Source organism: Equus caballus, chromosome 16 (assembly GCF_041296265.1).
Source record: "Equus caballus isolate H_3958 breed thoroughbred chromosome 16, TB-T2T, whole genome shotgun sequence".
In the NCBI taxonomy this organism is placed as follows: Eukaryota; Metazoa; Chordata; class Mammalia; order Perissodactyla; family Equidae; genus Equus; species Equus caballus.
In genome coordinates this window covers 41,349,817-41,366,765 of record NC_091699.1, presented here as the reverse complement: position 1 = coordinate 41,366,765, position 16,949 = coordinate 41,349,817, and the positions used below count along the sequence as shown (strand labels likewise).

The 16,949-nt window shown below is 44.0% G+C and overlaps 1 protein-coding gene across 6 annotated transcripts in view; it reads right to left on the bottom strand.

Moving 5' to 3' along the window:
• Nucleotides 1-1,552: 1,552 nt before the first annotated feature.
• The window catches only part of ACOX2 (acyl-CoA oxidase 2), a 29,173-nt gene continuing 13,776 nt past the window's right edge, over nt 1,553-16,949 (bottom strand). For 4 of the 6 annotated variants that reach the window (XM_023620178.2, XM_070238749.1, XM_070238748.1 and 1 more), the window contains 4 exons: nt 16,190-16,295; nt 11,949-12,166; nt 5,487-5,619; nt 1,553-1,901 (listed from right to left, as the gene is read on the bottom strand). In XM_023620178.2, coding sequence (XP_023475946.1) covers nt 1,839-1,901; nt 5,487-5,619; nt 11,949-12,166; nt 16,190-16,295 — 520 coding nt within the window. In that variant the 3' untranslated portion in view covers nt 1,553-1,838. Of the gene's footprint in view, nt 1,902-5,486; nt 5,620-11,948; nt 14,892-15,147; nt 15,409-16,189; nt 16,296-16,949 lie in introns of those variants that run through there. The other 2 variants (XR_011427271.1, XM_070238750.1) reach the window with 2 other exon arrangements.

Genomic DNA, 16,949 nt, shown 5'->3' with positions numbered 1-16,949 from the left:
TTGTTTGTTTTATGTCCCGATATGTACTGCCTGCAGCACGTTTGCATTTAATCCAAGAGGACTCAGTGGAACCTTAGGATGTAGTTTATAGAACTACTGTGTCACTGAAGCAGGGATAGACGGCATTATTAATTTTGTCTAAAAGAGTGCATATCTGAACAGTGAACGTACAGTTTGACAGATTTTTTCAAATAGGACTTATGTGGAAGATTATAGGTTTTTCTTCAATAAGCCACTAGTTGTCAGCTCTGAATATGACCCTTACTCTCGCTCTGTGTCGAGAAGAGGGACAAACTGACTCCAGCCACTTTATTCTTGTATATTATGGGACCTGGAAATGTATTTTATTATTACAGTTAAGTTTATTTCTGAGGAGAAGAAATAAACTGCAGTGAATGAAGGATCTGGAACAGTTGGAGATATGTATGTACTTTTATTTATTTCACCATCATCTTACTTTGCATAGTTCCTTTGATTCTGTTTCTTGGAAGTTACTTACAGGAACGATTATGTTAACTATACTGAGACTTCCCAGTTTGCAGGAACACCTTATAAAAGGAAGTCATGAAGTTTCTTCCTGGTTTTCTAAGGGAGGAGTGGGGCTCTGAGGCTGTGTGCCTGGGGCATCTCTCTCTGAGGAGATTCTGAGATTCTCTCTGAAAGGAGGATGAGAACACTTACCTACATCCATTTTTGCTTATGCCTCTCTGAAAATTTAAGATTTGACACATGACCGAAATCCAGAAGCCTGTATAATTATCCTATTTTCACCATCTTCAAACTAAAATTCCTAATATTAATAGCAGGTTGCTGTAGTTTCAGTAAATGTACTAGTTTGAGGTTATCTTTTTAGAAAATTGTCTCCCACTTCAAATTGATTGTTAGTTACCTAACAAACAAACAAACACACAAACAAAGCCCCCAGCCCGTTACATGTTGTTGAATTAGCTGAGGTGAATGCAAGGTAAAATGATTTGGGTTGAAAACAGGTATGGAAATGGGAATAATATTAGTTGCTCCTTTAAAAGTTAAAAACTTACGTCTCTTCCTTGCTCAGTTTACTGTAGATAAGTTTGCTTTTGGTACGTTTTCTCAGGTTTATTAATTATTAGCAACTAAATGATTATATGAGTAAATTAGGAAAAGTAGCCAGCTGAGATTTTTCTGCAATTTAATTTGTCTGATGGCATTTGATTTTGAGTATTTTATCTACTTGGGCAATTGAGAATGATGTGAAAAATGTAGCTTGATTATATTTGGGTAATTTGAGACAGTTATGTCTTTTTTATGAAATTTTAAATCATTTTCACTGTGGAAGAGTTGATTTTTAAAAATTGATACTTAGTTGCATTCTTAGGGCTCTACATTTTATTTAGATTACATGAAGTATAGACACTTTTGGAGAGGATCGTGTGTGTGTACGTGTGTGTGTGTTCTTTTAAACCCTTGGATAAATGTGTGCTAAAGACATAAGTGATAACTAATGAGTCTGTTGGCTTTTGCTAGATCTAAAGCAAAACCTTGGTATTTAGCAAAATAGATGTTACAAATGGACAGTGCTACAGTTTTTTATTGTGGGAAATTTCAGACATATTCAGAAATAGACAATAGTGTAACCACCTGTGTACCCATTGACCAACTTCAACTATTCATCCCCCCTTTTTCCTCCCATGGATTATTTTGAAGTAAATCACAGATATTTCATCCACTTCAGATTGTGTCTCTAAAAGATAGACCCTCTTTTAAAAATACATACATAGGTACTTTTAAATTTTAATCATATATATGCCATAGTACCATTATCACATAGCAGTGCCTCTTGAGCGCTGTTGACTGTTTCATAGCTTGGATCTGCAACTTTGTAGTAGTGGTCTTATATATTTCTCATAGGCAGGGTTCTCCTGTTTGTACAAAGAAGTGCATTATTAAGACAACATTTCTGCCAGGATTAATGACTTTTACTTTCAAATTAAGTTTTCAGTTTAAAGAAAGTAACATTACATAAGAGTCTTAATTTTTAAAATTATTTTTTAAATTCATTTTGTATGAACATATGGAGAAACATTTTTTTCAAAGGGCCTCCTTCCCTTTCTCATGCAGATTTTAAGTTGTGATGCAGGTGGCCAGTTAAAAAAACACAGCTTATCATTTACTTTTAGAATTTAATACAAATAAAAGACTCTTTGAACTTGAGCATTAACCACAAAGCAAGGAACCAGAAGGTGGAATTAGGTAAGCAGTATTGTATGTCAGAATAGTCATCCCCATTATTCTCTAATGTAGTGACTCAATTCTTTTCTTCACAGTGCTAGCCGTATCTTTTGTAATATTTACTTGTTTATTAACTTTTTGGCCTGTCTAGGCTAAAACTGTAAGCTCCTTGAAGACAAGGGCTGTTATTCTTGTTCTCCACTGTATCCTTAGTACCTAGAATAGATTCTGGCGTATAGTATAAGCTCAATAAATATTTGTTGAATGACTGCATGAATGAAAGAGTAGATGCATTTAGCACCTACTTGGACAAATTTCACAATAGAATCATTAGGGGAAAATAGGATTCTTGTTTTGGAATTATCCCCAGCGATTCCTCACTGCTTGCATCTGTAGGGAATCACTTAGTTATGAGTTCATGAGGGGAAATAGCCTTTTGCAGTTCACTTTGGAGAAACTGGCTTGAACTAGCATCCCACATCAGGAAAAGAGCCAAAAAGCAGACACCATGGTTAGAGTAAATGATGAGAGAGTACATCATCCTGGCTAGGGATAAGCTCAACACTTAACCTACACAGATGGAAGAGAGGCTGGCTTAGGATTCTAAGACATTTAACTTAGCATAACACTTCTCTTTCAGTAGAAAACATCACTGAAATATGTTCCCATTTGTGCTTTTGTGTCTACAAGTCATGTTTCAACATAGCTGTTGTTTTAACTTGCTACTGTAGCGTGCCTTTTGCTACTGGTGCAAGTGAAGAAAAATGTCTCTTTGCAGTTTCAAAATTATCTACAGCAGATTAGGAGAATACACTTTAAAAGTGATATTTTGGGCCGGCCCGTGGCGTACTGTTTGAATTTGCATGCTTCCCTTCAGTGGCCCGGGGTTTGTAGGTTTGGAATCCTGGGCATGGACCTATACACCACTCATCAAATCATGCTGTGGCAGCATCCCACATACAAAATAGAGAAAAACTGGCATGGATGTTAGCTCAGAGACAATCTTCCTCAAGCAAAAGGAGGAAGATTGGCAATGGATGTTAGCTCAGGGCCAATCTTCCTCACCAAAAAAACAAGTGGTATTTTGATGGTCTTTAGAGAAGCCAGCAATGAAAGATTATGTGGCTATACGTTAGCAATCAACCGAGTATCATTTTAACCAACTGGAAAGAGTTCTCCAAGATAGTTTGTAATCTCACGTTCCTAAATTTCTGTGCATGAAAGAGCCGCATTGCTGTACCTGTCACCTTTTTAGCAACATAACGTAATGGTGAACATTTGCAGCATTGTGTATGCAGTAGGCTCCTTCGTCTCTCTGTGTGGGTCATAAAACCATGTTCATTTATTCCACAAATGCAAAGTGTCTACTCTGTGATAGACCCTGAAGTCAGGAAGATGAAGACTCCATCCTTGTTCACGGTCAAGTGGCAGGAGAGGGGAAAGAGAAGAGTGAATGGGACAAAGTGCATCATCATTTTACCAAATCTGCAGTGGCTGCGGGTCAGTCACGGCCCACCTTTAGGTAAGCCTGCCCTCATTTAGTATCCAGATTAAATTCTTTAAAAATGAAGATTAGAAACAAACTAAAAAACAAGCCAGCCCCTTATGTTTTGTAGTGGAGGTGAGGATTCAGGAGAACTGGCGTGTTTCCTTGTGTTGCTAGCAAAACAGGTTGAGCTGGATACGTCCGTGTTTCCTGACAGGTCGTCCCGCAGGGTTGGTTTTTCTCTGGAGCACCAGAGGGCCTGCATTTACCTTTAGACCACGAGAACTGATCTGGAGTGGGAGGACTGCTGTAGTTTTACGACAGGATTTAAACGTTAGTACGTAGAGAGATCTAGTCATTAGAAAGAATAACACACTAGGCGTAGCTTAACTGTGCTAAGCACTAAATGTGTCATACCTTCCTCAGGTACGTTCTTTGTCGTTCCTTGTTGAGTTAAAAGGATACCTTCCTGGAGACAGCAATGACCAAAATGGACTGGCCGCCTATCTAACAGCCGTCTTAGGGGTAACCGGTAGTGTTAGAGCTTTAGATAATCACGTTAAATTAAGCTATGAGCTATGACAGGATGCAGCAAGTTAAGAGCAAGTCTAACACCATGCCAAGTGTGAGTGAAAGCCTGAGAGCTGCCAATGTGATGAGGTGTTAAGACAGCTTTTCTGAAATTTGACCTAAGAGGTAAAAAGTAAGCTTCACCATCTGAGTAACAAATTTGCATTATAGAACTTAAAATAATCTGTTGTGTACCTGTAGACTGCCTTTGTTTTGATCACCTGTATCAAATCTGCTATTAAAGATGGGTTCCTCAAATTCTTAAATGCAGGGTTTATTTTTTTACTTCAGCTATTGTAGTTATTGATATTCATAACTTTTCCCAGGGAGGCTCATAGCAGAGTGTGGGACCCTGGCCCATGACTACGAGGAATTTATGAGTCCTCCTCCTTTTCTGTTAGTGACCTCAAGTTCTGGTATTCTCTCCTAGGACAGCTGGCACTCTTTTCACGTAACCCTTTCTGCCCTCATTTATATGGTTTCCTGGGCTACTGACGGCAGAGCAGCAGCCTTCTTTGTTCCTGGGATTGGGTTCCCCAGTAAAGAGGAAGGAGCTTCTCTAGCAGGCAGTGACGTCTGAGGGAGACCACTCCCTCTAGACTCCTCTCACCTCTGAATACCCACTTTTATCAACACAAAACTGAGAGTTAAACGGCTGAAAATAAGATGGTTAAACCCTGCAGTGCTTTATCTTCTTATTTTTTTTCTTTTTCTCCCCAAAGCCCCCAGGTACATAGTTGTATATTCTTAGTTGTGGGTCCTTCTAGTTGTGGCATGTGGAATGCTGCCTCAGCGTGACTCCATGAGCAGTGCCATGTTCACTCCCAGGATTCGAACTGACGAAACACTGGGCTGCCTGCAGCGGAGCGCGCGAACTTAACCACTTGGCCACGGGGCCAGCCCCCAGTGCTTTATCTTCTTATTTTTGTTACTCAAAAGCCAGCTTGCCCTTGGGTATGTCAAGCCATGATTTAGAGCTTGGGCCTTCCTCCTAATTCCCTTTACCAAATTCCAAGCGATACAGTTTGCTGATTGTAGTCTAGACTCAGAGTTCCTGCCGGGCCACATCCTCGTCCTGGTTTCTTTTATGTATTCTCAAAATATGTTAAACAGACACACTATGCCAAGTGATTTCCAACCTAATGGGGAAACACAGAGGTGTCCTCACTGCTTGTTCTCTCCTGTTTCACATCATTTATAATGTGTTCTACTCGATTACCTGAGTATTGCTTGGTGACTTCTGAGCCCAATCGAACAGACGTTCATAGACATTTCCATCGTAACAGCCAAGTGCTGAATTTAAGCACTGATCGGTGAAGTCAAAAGCATCAGTTAACAAGATGGCATCCTTCCTGTGAGAGAAAACAAGAGTTCCTGAGTAATTTAGACTCTTCTTATAAATCCAATTAACCTGGGATGGTGAATAACAACACCCTATAGAGATTGCATCATTTTTCACTGTCAAACAACTCAGCGTTAATTTTTGATTAGTTTTATATGCACAGTGTAAAGAGTCAAATCGTTCTTTAAGGCTTGTTATTTAAAATCAGCATATCCCTGTCTTTCACTTCCATTCCATCTCCTGCCCCCCATTCAATCAGTTTCAGTTTCAGTCTTTTAGCTGATATTTTTGGTATTTACCTGAATGTCTCTAACTATCTTGTTTGTATTGCTACTTCTTGATTATTCAGTTTTAGATATCTCTTGACTCTCCATTACAAAAGATAATGATTTATTTTTATGAATTGATTTTTGCTGAGGAAGATTTGCCCTGAGCTATCTGTTGCCAATCTTTCTCTTCTTTTGCTTGGAGAAGATTAGCCCAGAGCAAATATCTCTGCCAGTCTTCCTCTATTTTGTATGTGGGTCACCACCACAGCATGGCTGATGAGCAGTGTAGGTCCATGCCTGGGATCTGAACCTGTGAACCCAGGACGCCGAAGTGGAGTGCACTGAATTTAACCACTACACAACGAGGTGGACTCAGGATTTATTTTTAGCACCCCTCTCCTCACCCCTACCTATTGTCCCCCCACCACCGACCTAGGCTTCTTTCTCTTGGCCTTCCTGCCTCCCAATATAGTTATAATTTTGGCCAGACTAATATCCAGTGCTTACATTGTTATGCCTGTATGTATCCTATATATTATTGTGACTTTATGTGCCCTTTTCACAGCTGAGCTGTGTCCCTCTGATCTACCTCTAGGCTCACTGTTTCTCCGACACTCCTGTCACAATTCTTAGTGATTTCATGGTCTGTGTGAATGTACCTCTAAAACTTGGCTTCTCCGGTTCCTTGATCTTCTCCATTGACATTGTCCTACAGCCTCCCTCTGTCACTCTCTGCCAAGATCACACACCAAGCCTCATCACCAACATCTGCACCTTCTCTAACCTCAGCCATGTTCCTTTCACCATCTCCTATCTTTCTAGTATTCTGACTTCTATAATTCTTTTCCCTTTCAAACAACAAAATGTGTTTTATTTTAACCTACTGAATGAAATGTAAGAAAGAATTGTTCACGTGCTTCCCTCCTTTTTTTTAGCAAAGGCTATAAAGCCTAATATGCAATTGTTTGTTTACACTCTTCCCTAACCTTGTTTCACACAGCATTTGAAGTGACTGGGATACTGTACCTGTTTTAATCCTTCCTGGATGCCCCTGCTCCATCATTATGAGACGATTTTTATATAGGGCTGTTTATAATTCTTTGACCCTACTGGCACCTACCATCCATTTACTGTTCCTCATCCCCCTTGTGGTCTCAGTTCCCTCCTTATCCAGCTGAAGTTCCTTGGTCTATTATATTCACTCCCTCAAAAATGTGTTCAACAACTTTTCTTACTTTCTACTGTCATACTTGTTTAGCAAAATCCAATTCCTCGTTATCTCCAATTTGCCACCGACTTTGTGCCATCACTGTTGAGCTATATGTGGCTGGAAAAACCAATGCTGACTGGTGTAATAAGGGTTCATGCCCAGCAATCATATTACATTACTCCAATTCATTTACTCTTTCATTCTCTTAGACGATTATTTCACACCTCTTTCATCCTCAAATCTACACTCCCCACCTCCTCGTCTCTTTTACCTAGATAACTTTGCATCCTATTTCACTGATAAAATAGAAGTGATAAGAGCATTTCTGCAAGTCCCCCCCACCCCTCCCATGGATTGACACATACAGTGCTTTCTCTTTTAGTACAGGAAACTGTCCAGGCTCCCAGCTCAGGCTGATCCCTCCTTGTCCACTAGATGCCTCCCTTCTTGCCTACTGGAGAACAATGTTCCAGAAATTCTCCTGTCTTTCCCCTACACTGTCAAAATATCCCTCTCTATTGGATCGTTTCCATCAGTATACAAACTGGCTGTTGCTTCTCCCACCTTAGAAACAAGCTTTTGGCTCTGTTTCCCTCTCCATCATCTACCCCACGTCTTGGCTCCCCTTTATGACAGAACTCCTTGAAAGTGTTGTGCTTGTTTGTGCTTGCTATTTCCAGTCTCCTCCACCCATTCTCTCTTGAACTGGGTCCATTCAGGTTTTCACTCCCACCACTCCACTGAAATAGCTCTTGTCAAGGTCACCTCCTCATCATTTTTGGAGGGTCCCAAGACTCACTACTTGGGCCTTTTCATACCCTCACTCCTTGTGTTATCATCTTTCTTATGGCTTTAAATATCAGCCACATGTCAATGACTTCCACATTTATCTCCAGTCTCACTCACCTGCTTATTAACATCTGTACTTGGGTTTCTAACAGGCTCTTCAAACTTAACGTATTCAAAACCAAACTCTTGACCTTCTAACCTTCTCCTGTCCACCCTGTTCAAACCTGGCCCTCCTGTAGTCTTCCCCGTTTACAGTAAATGGCAACTCTGTTCTGGCCAAAAACCTGAACTCCTCTGTCTCTTACACCCCATATCTAATCTGTCAACAAATCCTGTTCCATCTTCAAAACACATCCAAACTTTGACCACTTCTCACCACCTCCAGGGCTATCACCTTGGTCCAGTCCACCGCCATCTCTCACCTGATTGTTGCGGAAGCCTCCCAACTGGTCACCCTGCTTTTCCCTTTTCCCCCCTCCCCAGTCACTTCTTACTATGGCAGCTGGAGTGATCCTTTAGAAAGATACATCAGATTACGTCAGATTGTGACTATCCTCTGCTCACAACCCTCTTATTCTTGCCCAAAGTGAAAGCCAAAGTCTAAGTCTTTGCAATGATCCCCCTGCCCCCTTTCCCCTCCCTGTACACTGTAAACTCTCTGACCTGTGCTCTCATTCTCCACCTCAGTCACGCCACTCTGGCTTCTGTGACCTATTCTCTGGACGGACGTGCCAAGCACTCTCTGACCTCTGACATTTGTACTTATTCTCTGCCTGGAATGTTCTTTTCCCAGCCAACCACACGGCTCCTCTCACCACCCCCCCTTCAGATCTTTCCTTCCTGGGAGGCCTTCTCTGACCTGTTTAAAACTGCAGCCCCCCCTTCTCTGCTGTCCTTCATAGCATTTATTACCGTTTCGCGCACTGCATGTTTGACTTCTTGTGTGTGTGTGTGTCTCCTCTCCTCTAGTCTGTAAGCATTTGTGGCCTTTCAATCTGAAATGCATGTCATTCGTTTGAGGAATATTTTCTTGAATTACCTTGTTAATGATTTGCTCTTCTGTTTGCTCTTTCTAGCCCTGTTTTTCAGATGATGGAAACTTAGGATCAGTTCTCCTCCTATTTGTATTTTTTCTGTCCTATTTTTTGCCTTCTTTCTGCAAGATTTCCGCAACTTTATCTTCCAGTTCTTCAATTGAGTTTTTCATTTCCACTATCATTTTTTGATTTCATAAAGCCCATTTTTGTTCTCTGAATATTACTTTTTAAGAAATGACATTCTTGTTTTGTGGTTGCAACATCTCCTCTTAACTCTTGAGGATATTACTGATCTTTTAACAAAGTTTTCTTCTCCCTGCAGATTCTCCTGTGTCCTCCGAGGTGCCTCGCTCTTGCTTGTTTTGGTCTCTTTTATGTCAGAGGCTTTCCTCAGGTGTCTGCTGGTTCCTGAGGTCTGATCACAGCTAAGAGTAGGGCATTAACTAGCTGATTAGAAGTCTGGGTGCTTGTCAGTGCGGGGTTCCCTGCAGGCTGGGGGACCCTGGTGTCAGCATCTTTAGCTCTCTCTCCTTTGGTGTGGTCAGAGTCTCCAGAGAGTCATGTTATCATCTTCCTGCAGGGTACTGGCCTGGCTCGACTGGCTTGGAAGCAGTGGGAAAAGAGGGCTGAGGGAGGGGGCTGTCAGCATTTGGCCTATGAACACTAGTTCAAACCCCTGTTTTCCATAGGGCAGCCTCATCCTCTCCTATGCCTGATATTCCCTAGTCCACAGATCCTGCGTTTACCCTTCTGCCAGGGTGGGCTCAAGCAAAGTCTTAGAACTACCCAAAGAGAAGGAGGGGAACTGAGGAGTCAGCTCCTTCAGAAATAGACCTTCCACCCATCCTGTCAGTCTCCCTTCGCCCGCATTGCCAGAGGTACACAGTGCTGCTAGTTCTTGGGGTTCTTTGGTGTAACGCGGTTGCTTCTTGGCTTTTCCTACTTCCGGTTTAGATTCAGTTTCCTCAGGTCTGCTAAGTCACTGTTTGTCCATCTACTTTTCTCATGTTTCCCCTCCTGTTCTCTTTTTCTCTGTGGGTTTATGTCTTTTTAAACATTTCAATCCACTTGCTGATGTTTTAGTAGGATTTCAGGAGGGAACAAAAGTCAATGCATATATTCCATCTGTCATCTTTACTGGGAAGCCCCCCAGCTGGGATTTGCTGACCACTTCTACAACTAAACACTGTTGGGGTCAGTTAATTGCCATTACCCAGAGAGCTGGTTCTTAGTGTCACTCAGAATAGTGTGCTTCCCTCCATTTGTCATCTCAGAAATCTGAGGGCGATACTGCGTAATCAAGGGAGGGACTTGTAACACAGAACTGTTAAAGCACGGTGTCTGTTACACCTAATTCCCCTGCAGCAGAAGGAAGGTCACTTAGGAACCATAATGTGAGTAATCAGTTTGTGGATTGGATGTGAGCCTCAGTTGTCTGCTTGCGTCACTGCTGTCTGTCTCGTCTTGAACTGTAAGTCTCTGGAGCCGAGGCAAGCACTCAAATGCTGTTGCAGATAAAAAATAATGCTTATAAGGTAAAGGGGATCTTTTATGTTTCATTGTCACTGCCAATCAAGGCTAGAATGCTATTGTCTTCATGTGCTTTTAAATGCCAAGCATTTTAGAAAGTTAGATACACTTGGGCTTGAACTGTGCAATATTCAATTATGCTGTTAGTGGTGTCTACCACTGCAGTCTCTATATTAGGGAACGTTTAATACCCGAGGCACAATTGTATCAAATGTGTTTTTGACAATTTTTGATGATTTAATTAAACAAACATTTACTGACCACCAACTGTCTGTTAGGTGCTTATGTGTAATTATAAATGTTATGTAACATTGCATATTGGTAGAAGTAAAAAGAATTTGGCCTAGATTTTTTTTTTTTAACCACTGTCGTAGATATTCTTAAATATTTCACGTATTTTTCCTTTTTCTTTTCTTAGTCTTGCTGATAATGTGAACTATTGGAGGTTCTGGGGGAAAGGTCACATGCATGTGTTACCCCCACTCCCTGCCCCCAAACAACAAGCATCGTATTTTCTCAAAAAAGGCTATTCTCAGGTTAGCCCACTTTTCATCTTATGGACAATGGTGACTAATTTGTATTGTTTTAATTTCTGTTTCTTCCAGTACCTTGGTCAGGTTGGGGCTTTGGTTTGGAAAGTTTTTCAAGTGATCCTTTAGATTCTATGTAAACTAACGGGGTGAAAGCATTACATTAGCGTGTCAGACCCTAAACTGCACTGCATTAAGGCTGCATCTGAAAACTGTTTGTATTGCTGTTTTACAAATCAGTATGTGAATTCCTGGGTTTAAAAAACTGTTCATCTTGAAGCTGAGAGAGGATTAAAGTAAGTTTAGTCAACTTGATAAGAGTTTGCTTAAGTACATTCAACAAAGACAAGGATATATTTGAAATAAACAATAACCCAACCTTAACCTTAACATATAGCTTAAGGGCCCATGCTCTGGGGTCAGACAGGCCCAGGTTGTACCCAGCTCCTCCTCCAGATAATTGTGTGACCTTGGGCAAGTTACTCAACTCCCCTAAACCTGTATTTCCTCCTGAGTAAAATGGGGAGCTTAGTAATATCCACTTCAAAAGGCTGTAAGGATTAAACGAGATGATGTAGGTAAAAGCTTTTTGTATAGTGCCTGGCACACAGAAGTGCCTCTTAAATATTAGCTATGATTAAGACTCAATTTTAATATCAATACATATTATTAATATGTAGTATGCTTCGTTTTATTAATATTCCTTAGATACTGTTCCTATTTCCTTGACAATCTTGAAGAGTTCAGTTGAGGTTGGTGGGTAATTTATTCTTAAGCATTTTTATTTCTAGTTTTTTTCCATTTTTTTCTTTCATTAATTCCTAATGCTTTATTTTGGTGTAATAACGGAGGGTGTAGACCGCTCCGTGGCTGTTGCTGCTTTTGCCCGACCCCATGAGTGAGGTTTTAGAGTCTGAAGAAAGGGTCTAGGGTTACTCTCTGATGATCACCATGGTTTGAGGGCCACCACTCACCGGACAAGGAGGAGCAGGTCCAGATAGGCTGTTCTCGCCATGTCAACTTGGGCCCCAGACAGGAAGCCATCGTGGAGAAAGTCGCCCGTGTTAGTCAGGATGCCATGAAGAGCATAGAGATCACACAGGCGTCTGAGCACCTGCCGCACTGCTGGTTCACTCTCTAGTTTCTCCAGAGCTTCTGTAAAACTCTTCACAGTGACGTAGTAGCAGTGTGCCTACAAAGACACGAAGACGCCTTAGCCTCTGACTTCTGGTTTCTGCCTCCAGAAGTCGTCCTGGAAGCTTGGCAAGGCGACTGGAGGAAGCTTGCTGTGGCCGCGTGTGCCCAGAGGGCTGACGAGCAGCCGCCTTTTCTCCTAGCTCTCTGCGGGTCCACTGAGCCTTTTTGATAGTGTGTGTGTGCATGCACATGTGTTGGGGGCTGACAGGCTCTGGAACTTGGCCCTTAGTTTCCTCATTTTGTTTGGGGTAGTTTCAAGTAGGTTTGGAAGTAGAGAGAAAGAGTACAGGAGTACTGGAGGCTGGCCTGGGACCCTGGGGGATAGCACCACTTTTCTTAAGAACCCAGCTCTTCATTGTCTGCCGTGTTCAAGGCAGTGGTGTATGTGTTTATGTGTGTGTGTGTGTTTGTGTGCACCTTGGCGTCAGAAAGTAGGGGTTCAAGATGTACATGAAATTTATCCCAGCTGGAGTGTAAACTCCTTGAGATAAGCTGGGCTGTTTAGCTTTTATGCAATAGTTCGGCTCCATCAGTGGTTAAAATAACCAGTTGGTAAGTGACCACTGTCCTCAACCCAGTGAGAGAGCGCTCTCTGCCAGCCAGGTTCCTTCCTTGGGACCCCCTCTTCCCTGCAGCCCAGCAACTAATACATTAATGGCCGACCCAGCAGGAGGCCTTCAGGACCCTGCTTCCCTTAGGCCTGAAGTCCTTTTTTTCCCCTGAGGAAGATTTTACTGAGCTAACATCTGCTGCCAGTGTTCTTCTTCTTGAATGTGAGCCACCACAACACCTGCCACTGACAGATGAGTGGTGTAGGTCCATGCCCGGAAACTGAGCCCAGGCCACTGAAGAGGAGAGCACCGAACTTAATCACTAGGCCACCAGGGCTGGCCCCTGAAGTCCTTTCTGATTGGTTGATGGCTCTGTCCTGGTGGTTGTTAAGTATTTTGAATACTCCCCCTCTCCCCAAGACAAATGCACGTAATTATTTTTATCAGGTAGGATATATGAGTTCCATGGGGGCCGGGGAGGAGGAAAGAGAGCATATAAAACAGGTCTCAAATTTTTACCTGCATGCAGATTACCTGGGGATCCTGACAAATGCAGACTCCAGGATAGCGAATCTCTTCGTTCTAACAAGCTCCCGGTGATGCCCATGCTGCTGGGAGTGACTTTAAGTAGCAAGACTTAGAGTGTTTTGAGTGTTCAAAAGGGGTTTCCCAGGGGGACAAGGAATGGGGGAAAGGTCACTGCAGGCAGAGGGAACTTTGTGTGCACAGGGCTGTATTTTCACGAGGCTGCAGGTAATTTACTGAGGCTGGAGCACTGGGGTATGATGAGGTGGTGACGGCAGCCAGGTAATGAAGGGCTGTGAATGACAGGTTGGGATTTTATTCTGTGCGGTGCCACCAGAGTCTTCAACGGGTCAGTGAACTGACCTGGTTTCTCGCTTGCAAAGAATCTGCCTTTCCCAGGGAGGCCTCACTCACCACTCTGCCCCCTGGACCTGGTGTGCTCACAGCCGTGCTGCGTGGCTGTGGAAGAGGAGGAGCCGTGCTCCGTTATCCTTGCCGGGTCCAGTGGCCCTTGGTGCTCAAACTGGACCCGGTTTGGCAAAACTGGACACTTGCTTTTTTCAGCTAGGCCCTGCTTCCCTGTTCTAACTGAGGGCCATATCCTTAAATTCTCAGGGCCCTTGGTTGAGGAGAGGCGTGGTGAAGAGCTGCTGGAGGCCCAAGTCTCTGCTTTGGAAGCAGGATGAGGACCGGAGAGACAAGGTGGCCTCCAGGCTCTGGGGAAAGCCTGAGCCAAACCTTGGCACCATGCTTTCAACACAGTGAACTTTATTTACTTTGCTGTGTGTGGGTTTAAATCTTGTCTCCTGCCTCATTTGGGGGTGGGGGTGGGATGTGTAGCATTTATATGCTAGGTGCCTCTCTAAGTTTTACATGTATTAACTCATTTAATCTTCATGATAATCCTACAAGGTAGGTACTATTATTAGCTCCATTTTCAGATGAGGAGACTGAGGCATGGAGAGATTAAGTTCCTTGACGGGGGTCACATGGCTGGTAGAGGGTAGCAATGAGACCCAAGCAGGGCAGTCCGGCTCCCGGCCAGTTAAGAGTCTGTACTCTTATCTGCTCCCCTGCGTTGCCAAAGTCACCAGAGACTGAAGCTGCCTTATGATGAGTACCAGCGTTTGCCCCAGTGGTCCTGGGGACTGACATCTCTCCTGCGCAGGGTCTGAGATTATGGGACCAGCGCCCAAAGGGCTCTTCCGTGACCTTTTGTTTTACAGACAGGAAGTTAAAGCCCAGAGCGGGAAGCACTGCCTGAGGTCACACGACAGGTCATGCACAGAGCTGGGACCAGAACTTAGGCCAGGGTTCGCTGTTTTTTGTCCGTCCCTCTGCCACTGTTCCTGCCCCCTTGAGTGGCTGTCACTCTCTGCTGCACATTTGTGGTTTCCAAATGGGAGCTGGTTGGGTGCTTGAGGTTTCTGTAGAGTAGATGGCCTCCCAAAGCGCAAAGCTCAGAAAGTGCAGACTTCCCTGCCCTGTGACTTGGGAGACTCAGCTTGGGCACCCCGTCCCCAGGAAACTGCACGCACTTGCTCTTCTCCCGCAGGCTGGCTGGGCTTCCCGCTGTGGCCTCCCCCAGAGTGTGGGGCTCACCTCCTTCCTTCACTCAGGCACAGTGGCTTCCCCAGGGCACGGCTTGCATCCATGGGGGAAAGGAAAGCAAAGCATCTTAACTCAATTATTTCCTACCTCTGGGACTAAACCCCGCTGAGTTCTACTTCCTCAGCCTTAAAACAGAGATTACTCTGCTCTCCCTCCCAGGGCTGTGCGTGTTAAATGGCGTGTGGCCCTGGCAAGCAGTGTCTGGTCCATTGGAAGGCAGGGCATAGGTTTGGAAGATGGATGGATAATGGGCGGCTGTGGTTCCTTTTTCGGTAGTCTGGTGAGAACACAGCCTTAGCGCACCCTCTGTGTTGAAAGGACATGTAGCACAGCAGGAGTGCCCCTGCAGTGGACTGAGCAGAACCGAGGGTGGCAGAGTTAATACCAGCCCCTACTGGTGTGATGGAAGTGGTGGGTCACCAGGTGGCGCTCATGCCCAGCCTGCCCCACAAGGGACACTGCAAAACACACCTTCAGGGCTCTCCTTGCGAAGACTGCCATTTTCAGGGTCTGATGCCTGAGGATTGAAGTGATCACCGTGGTTTTCCAGCTGTAGGTAGGGTCAGAGTCCCAGGTGCCTAAGCTAGAACTCAGGAGTCATCCTTATCCCTTTCCCAGCCATTACTCTCTGAAGCTTGTCCCTTTCTTCTACCCCCTTAATATCTCTGCATCTACCCACTTCTGTCCATGCCTTCTGCCAAGTTCAGGATCAGGACCACCCTCAGCCCTGGCCCAGACTGCTGCTGCCTGCTCCTAACTGGCCTCTAGCCTGCAGTCCATTCCTCCTCCTGCAGCCTCCATGATCCTTCCAGAATGAAACTGATCACTTCACTCCCTGATACATGCTCTGGGGTCCCATGGCAACCCTATTTCCTCATCACAGGGCTTCCTTGTTCATAGCTGTGTATGGGCACTGTGGAGCCCCCGGTACACAGCCCGATGCCTGGTGTTGAGTGGGTACTCAAATATTTGCTGACTGACTGTGAATTATGTACAAACACAAAACAGTGAAAATTGAATCCGACATCTAAGGATTGCCTGTGGGGCTAAGGGGAGACTTGACCTGCTTTTCTTTCTGGGAGGAAATATTTGAACAACCTGAAGCAAATCCAATAACACTGCCTCATTACGTTTTTCCCTAAGAGCCGCCAGCAAGATGGCTTTGGAGTTAAGTCCTTTAATTAAAATACCCTGGACTAAAGCCTTGGGAGTGAAATGAGGGCAGCCGCTGAGCAGGGCTGGGGAATAATGGCAGAGCTTGGATTTTCCCAGCAGGGTGGCCTGCTGAGGCACAAAACGGCCTCCTTCGGCTTAGCTGATGGGCAGCTCACCTTAGCAGCCTGAAGGTGTATGACAGTGGTTCTGTTCCAGGCCTCGTGCTCGTCCGCCCCGGATCGCATCAGAGTCTGTATGTGATGCACTGAGTCCTTTGTGAGCCTGAAGGCCAAAGAAAAAAGGTTCAGTTTCTTGGCCAAGAGGGAAGATTGATGGAGTTTGGTCCCAGGCTGCCTGGGGTCTCTCAGAAGTAGAAGTAATTCCCATTTATTGACCACTTATGTGTTACAAAGAAGTGCTTGATATACATTATCTCTTTCACCCTTTTAGGGGCGGGCATTCCCAATTTAAAATGAGGAAACCTGAGTCCCAGGGAGCTTAACTAATTGGTTAATGAGGGGACCTTAAAAAAGAAAAGAAAACCAATTCTTGTCCTCTAAACCACTCAGTTGGTCGTTTGCCATTTAGCTAATGTTTGTTCTTTTAGTTTCTATTCCCTGCCCTTCCACTCATGACCCTTGGAATTTGTGTGCAAAACAAACTGTTTATTAAACAGTTTTTATTTTGCTTTGTCAGGGAATGGATAAGCAGATGTCACACTGAGTTCCAAGAAAAAAGCAATATAATGGCACTTTAGTTACCCTGAGCAGCCTTATTTTGCCCTTCCACCTCCCTCCAACTAAAATGTTAGCTCTTCAGGCTGGCCTGGTGGCATAGTGGTAAAGTTCGTGTGCTCTGCTTCGGTGGCCTGGGGTTCGTGGGTTCGGATCCTGGGTGCGGACCTACACACTGCTCATCAAGCCTTGCTGTGGCAGG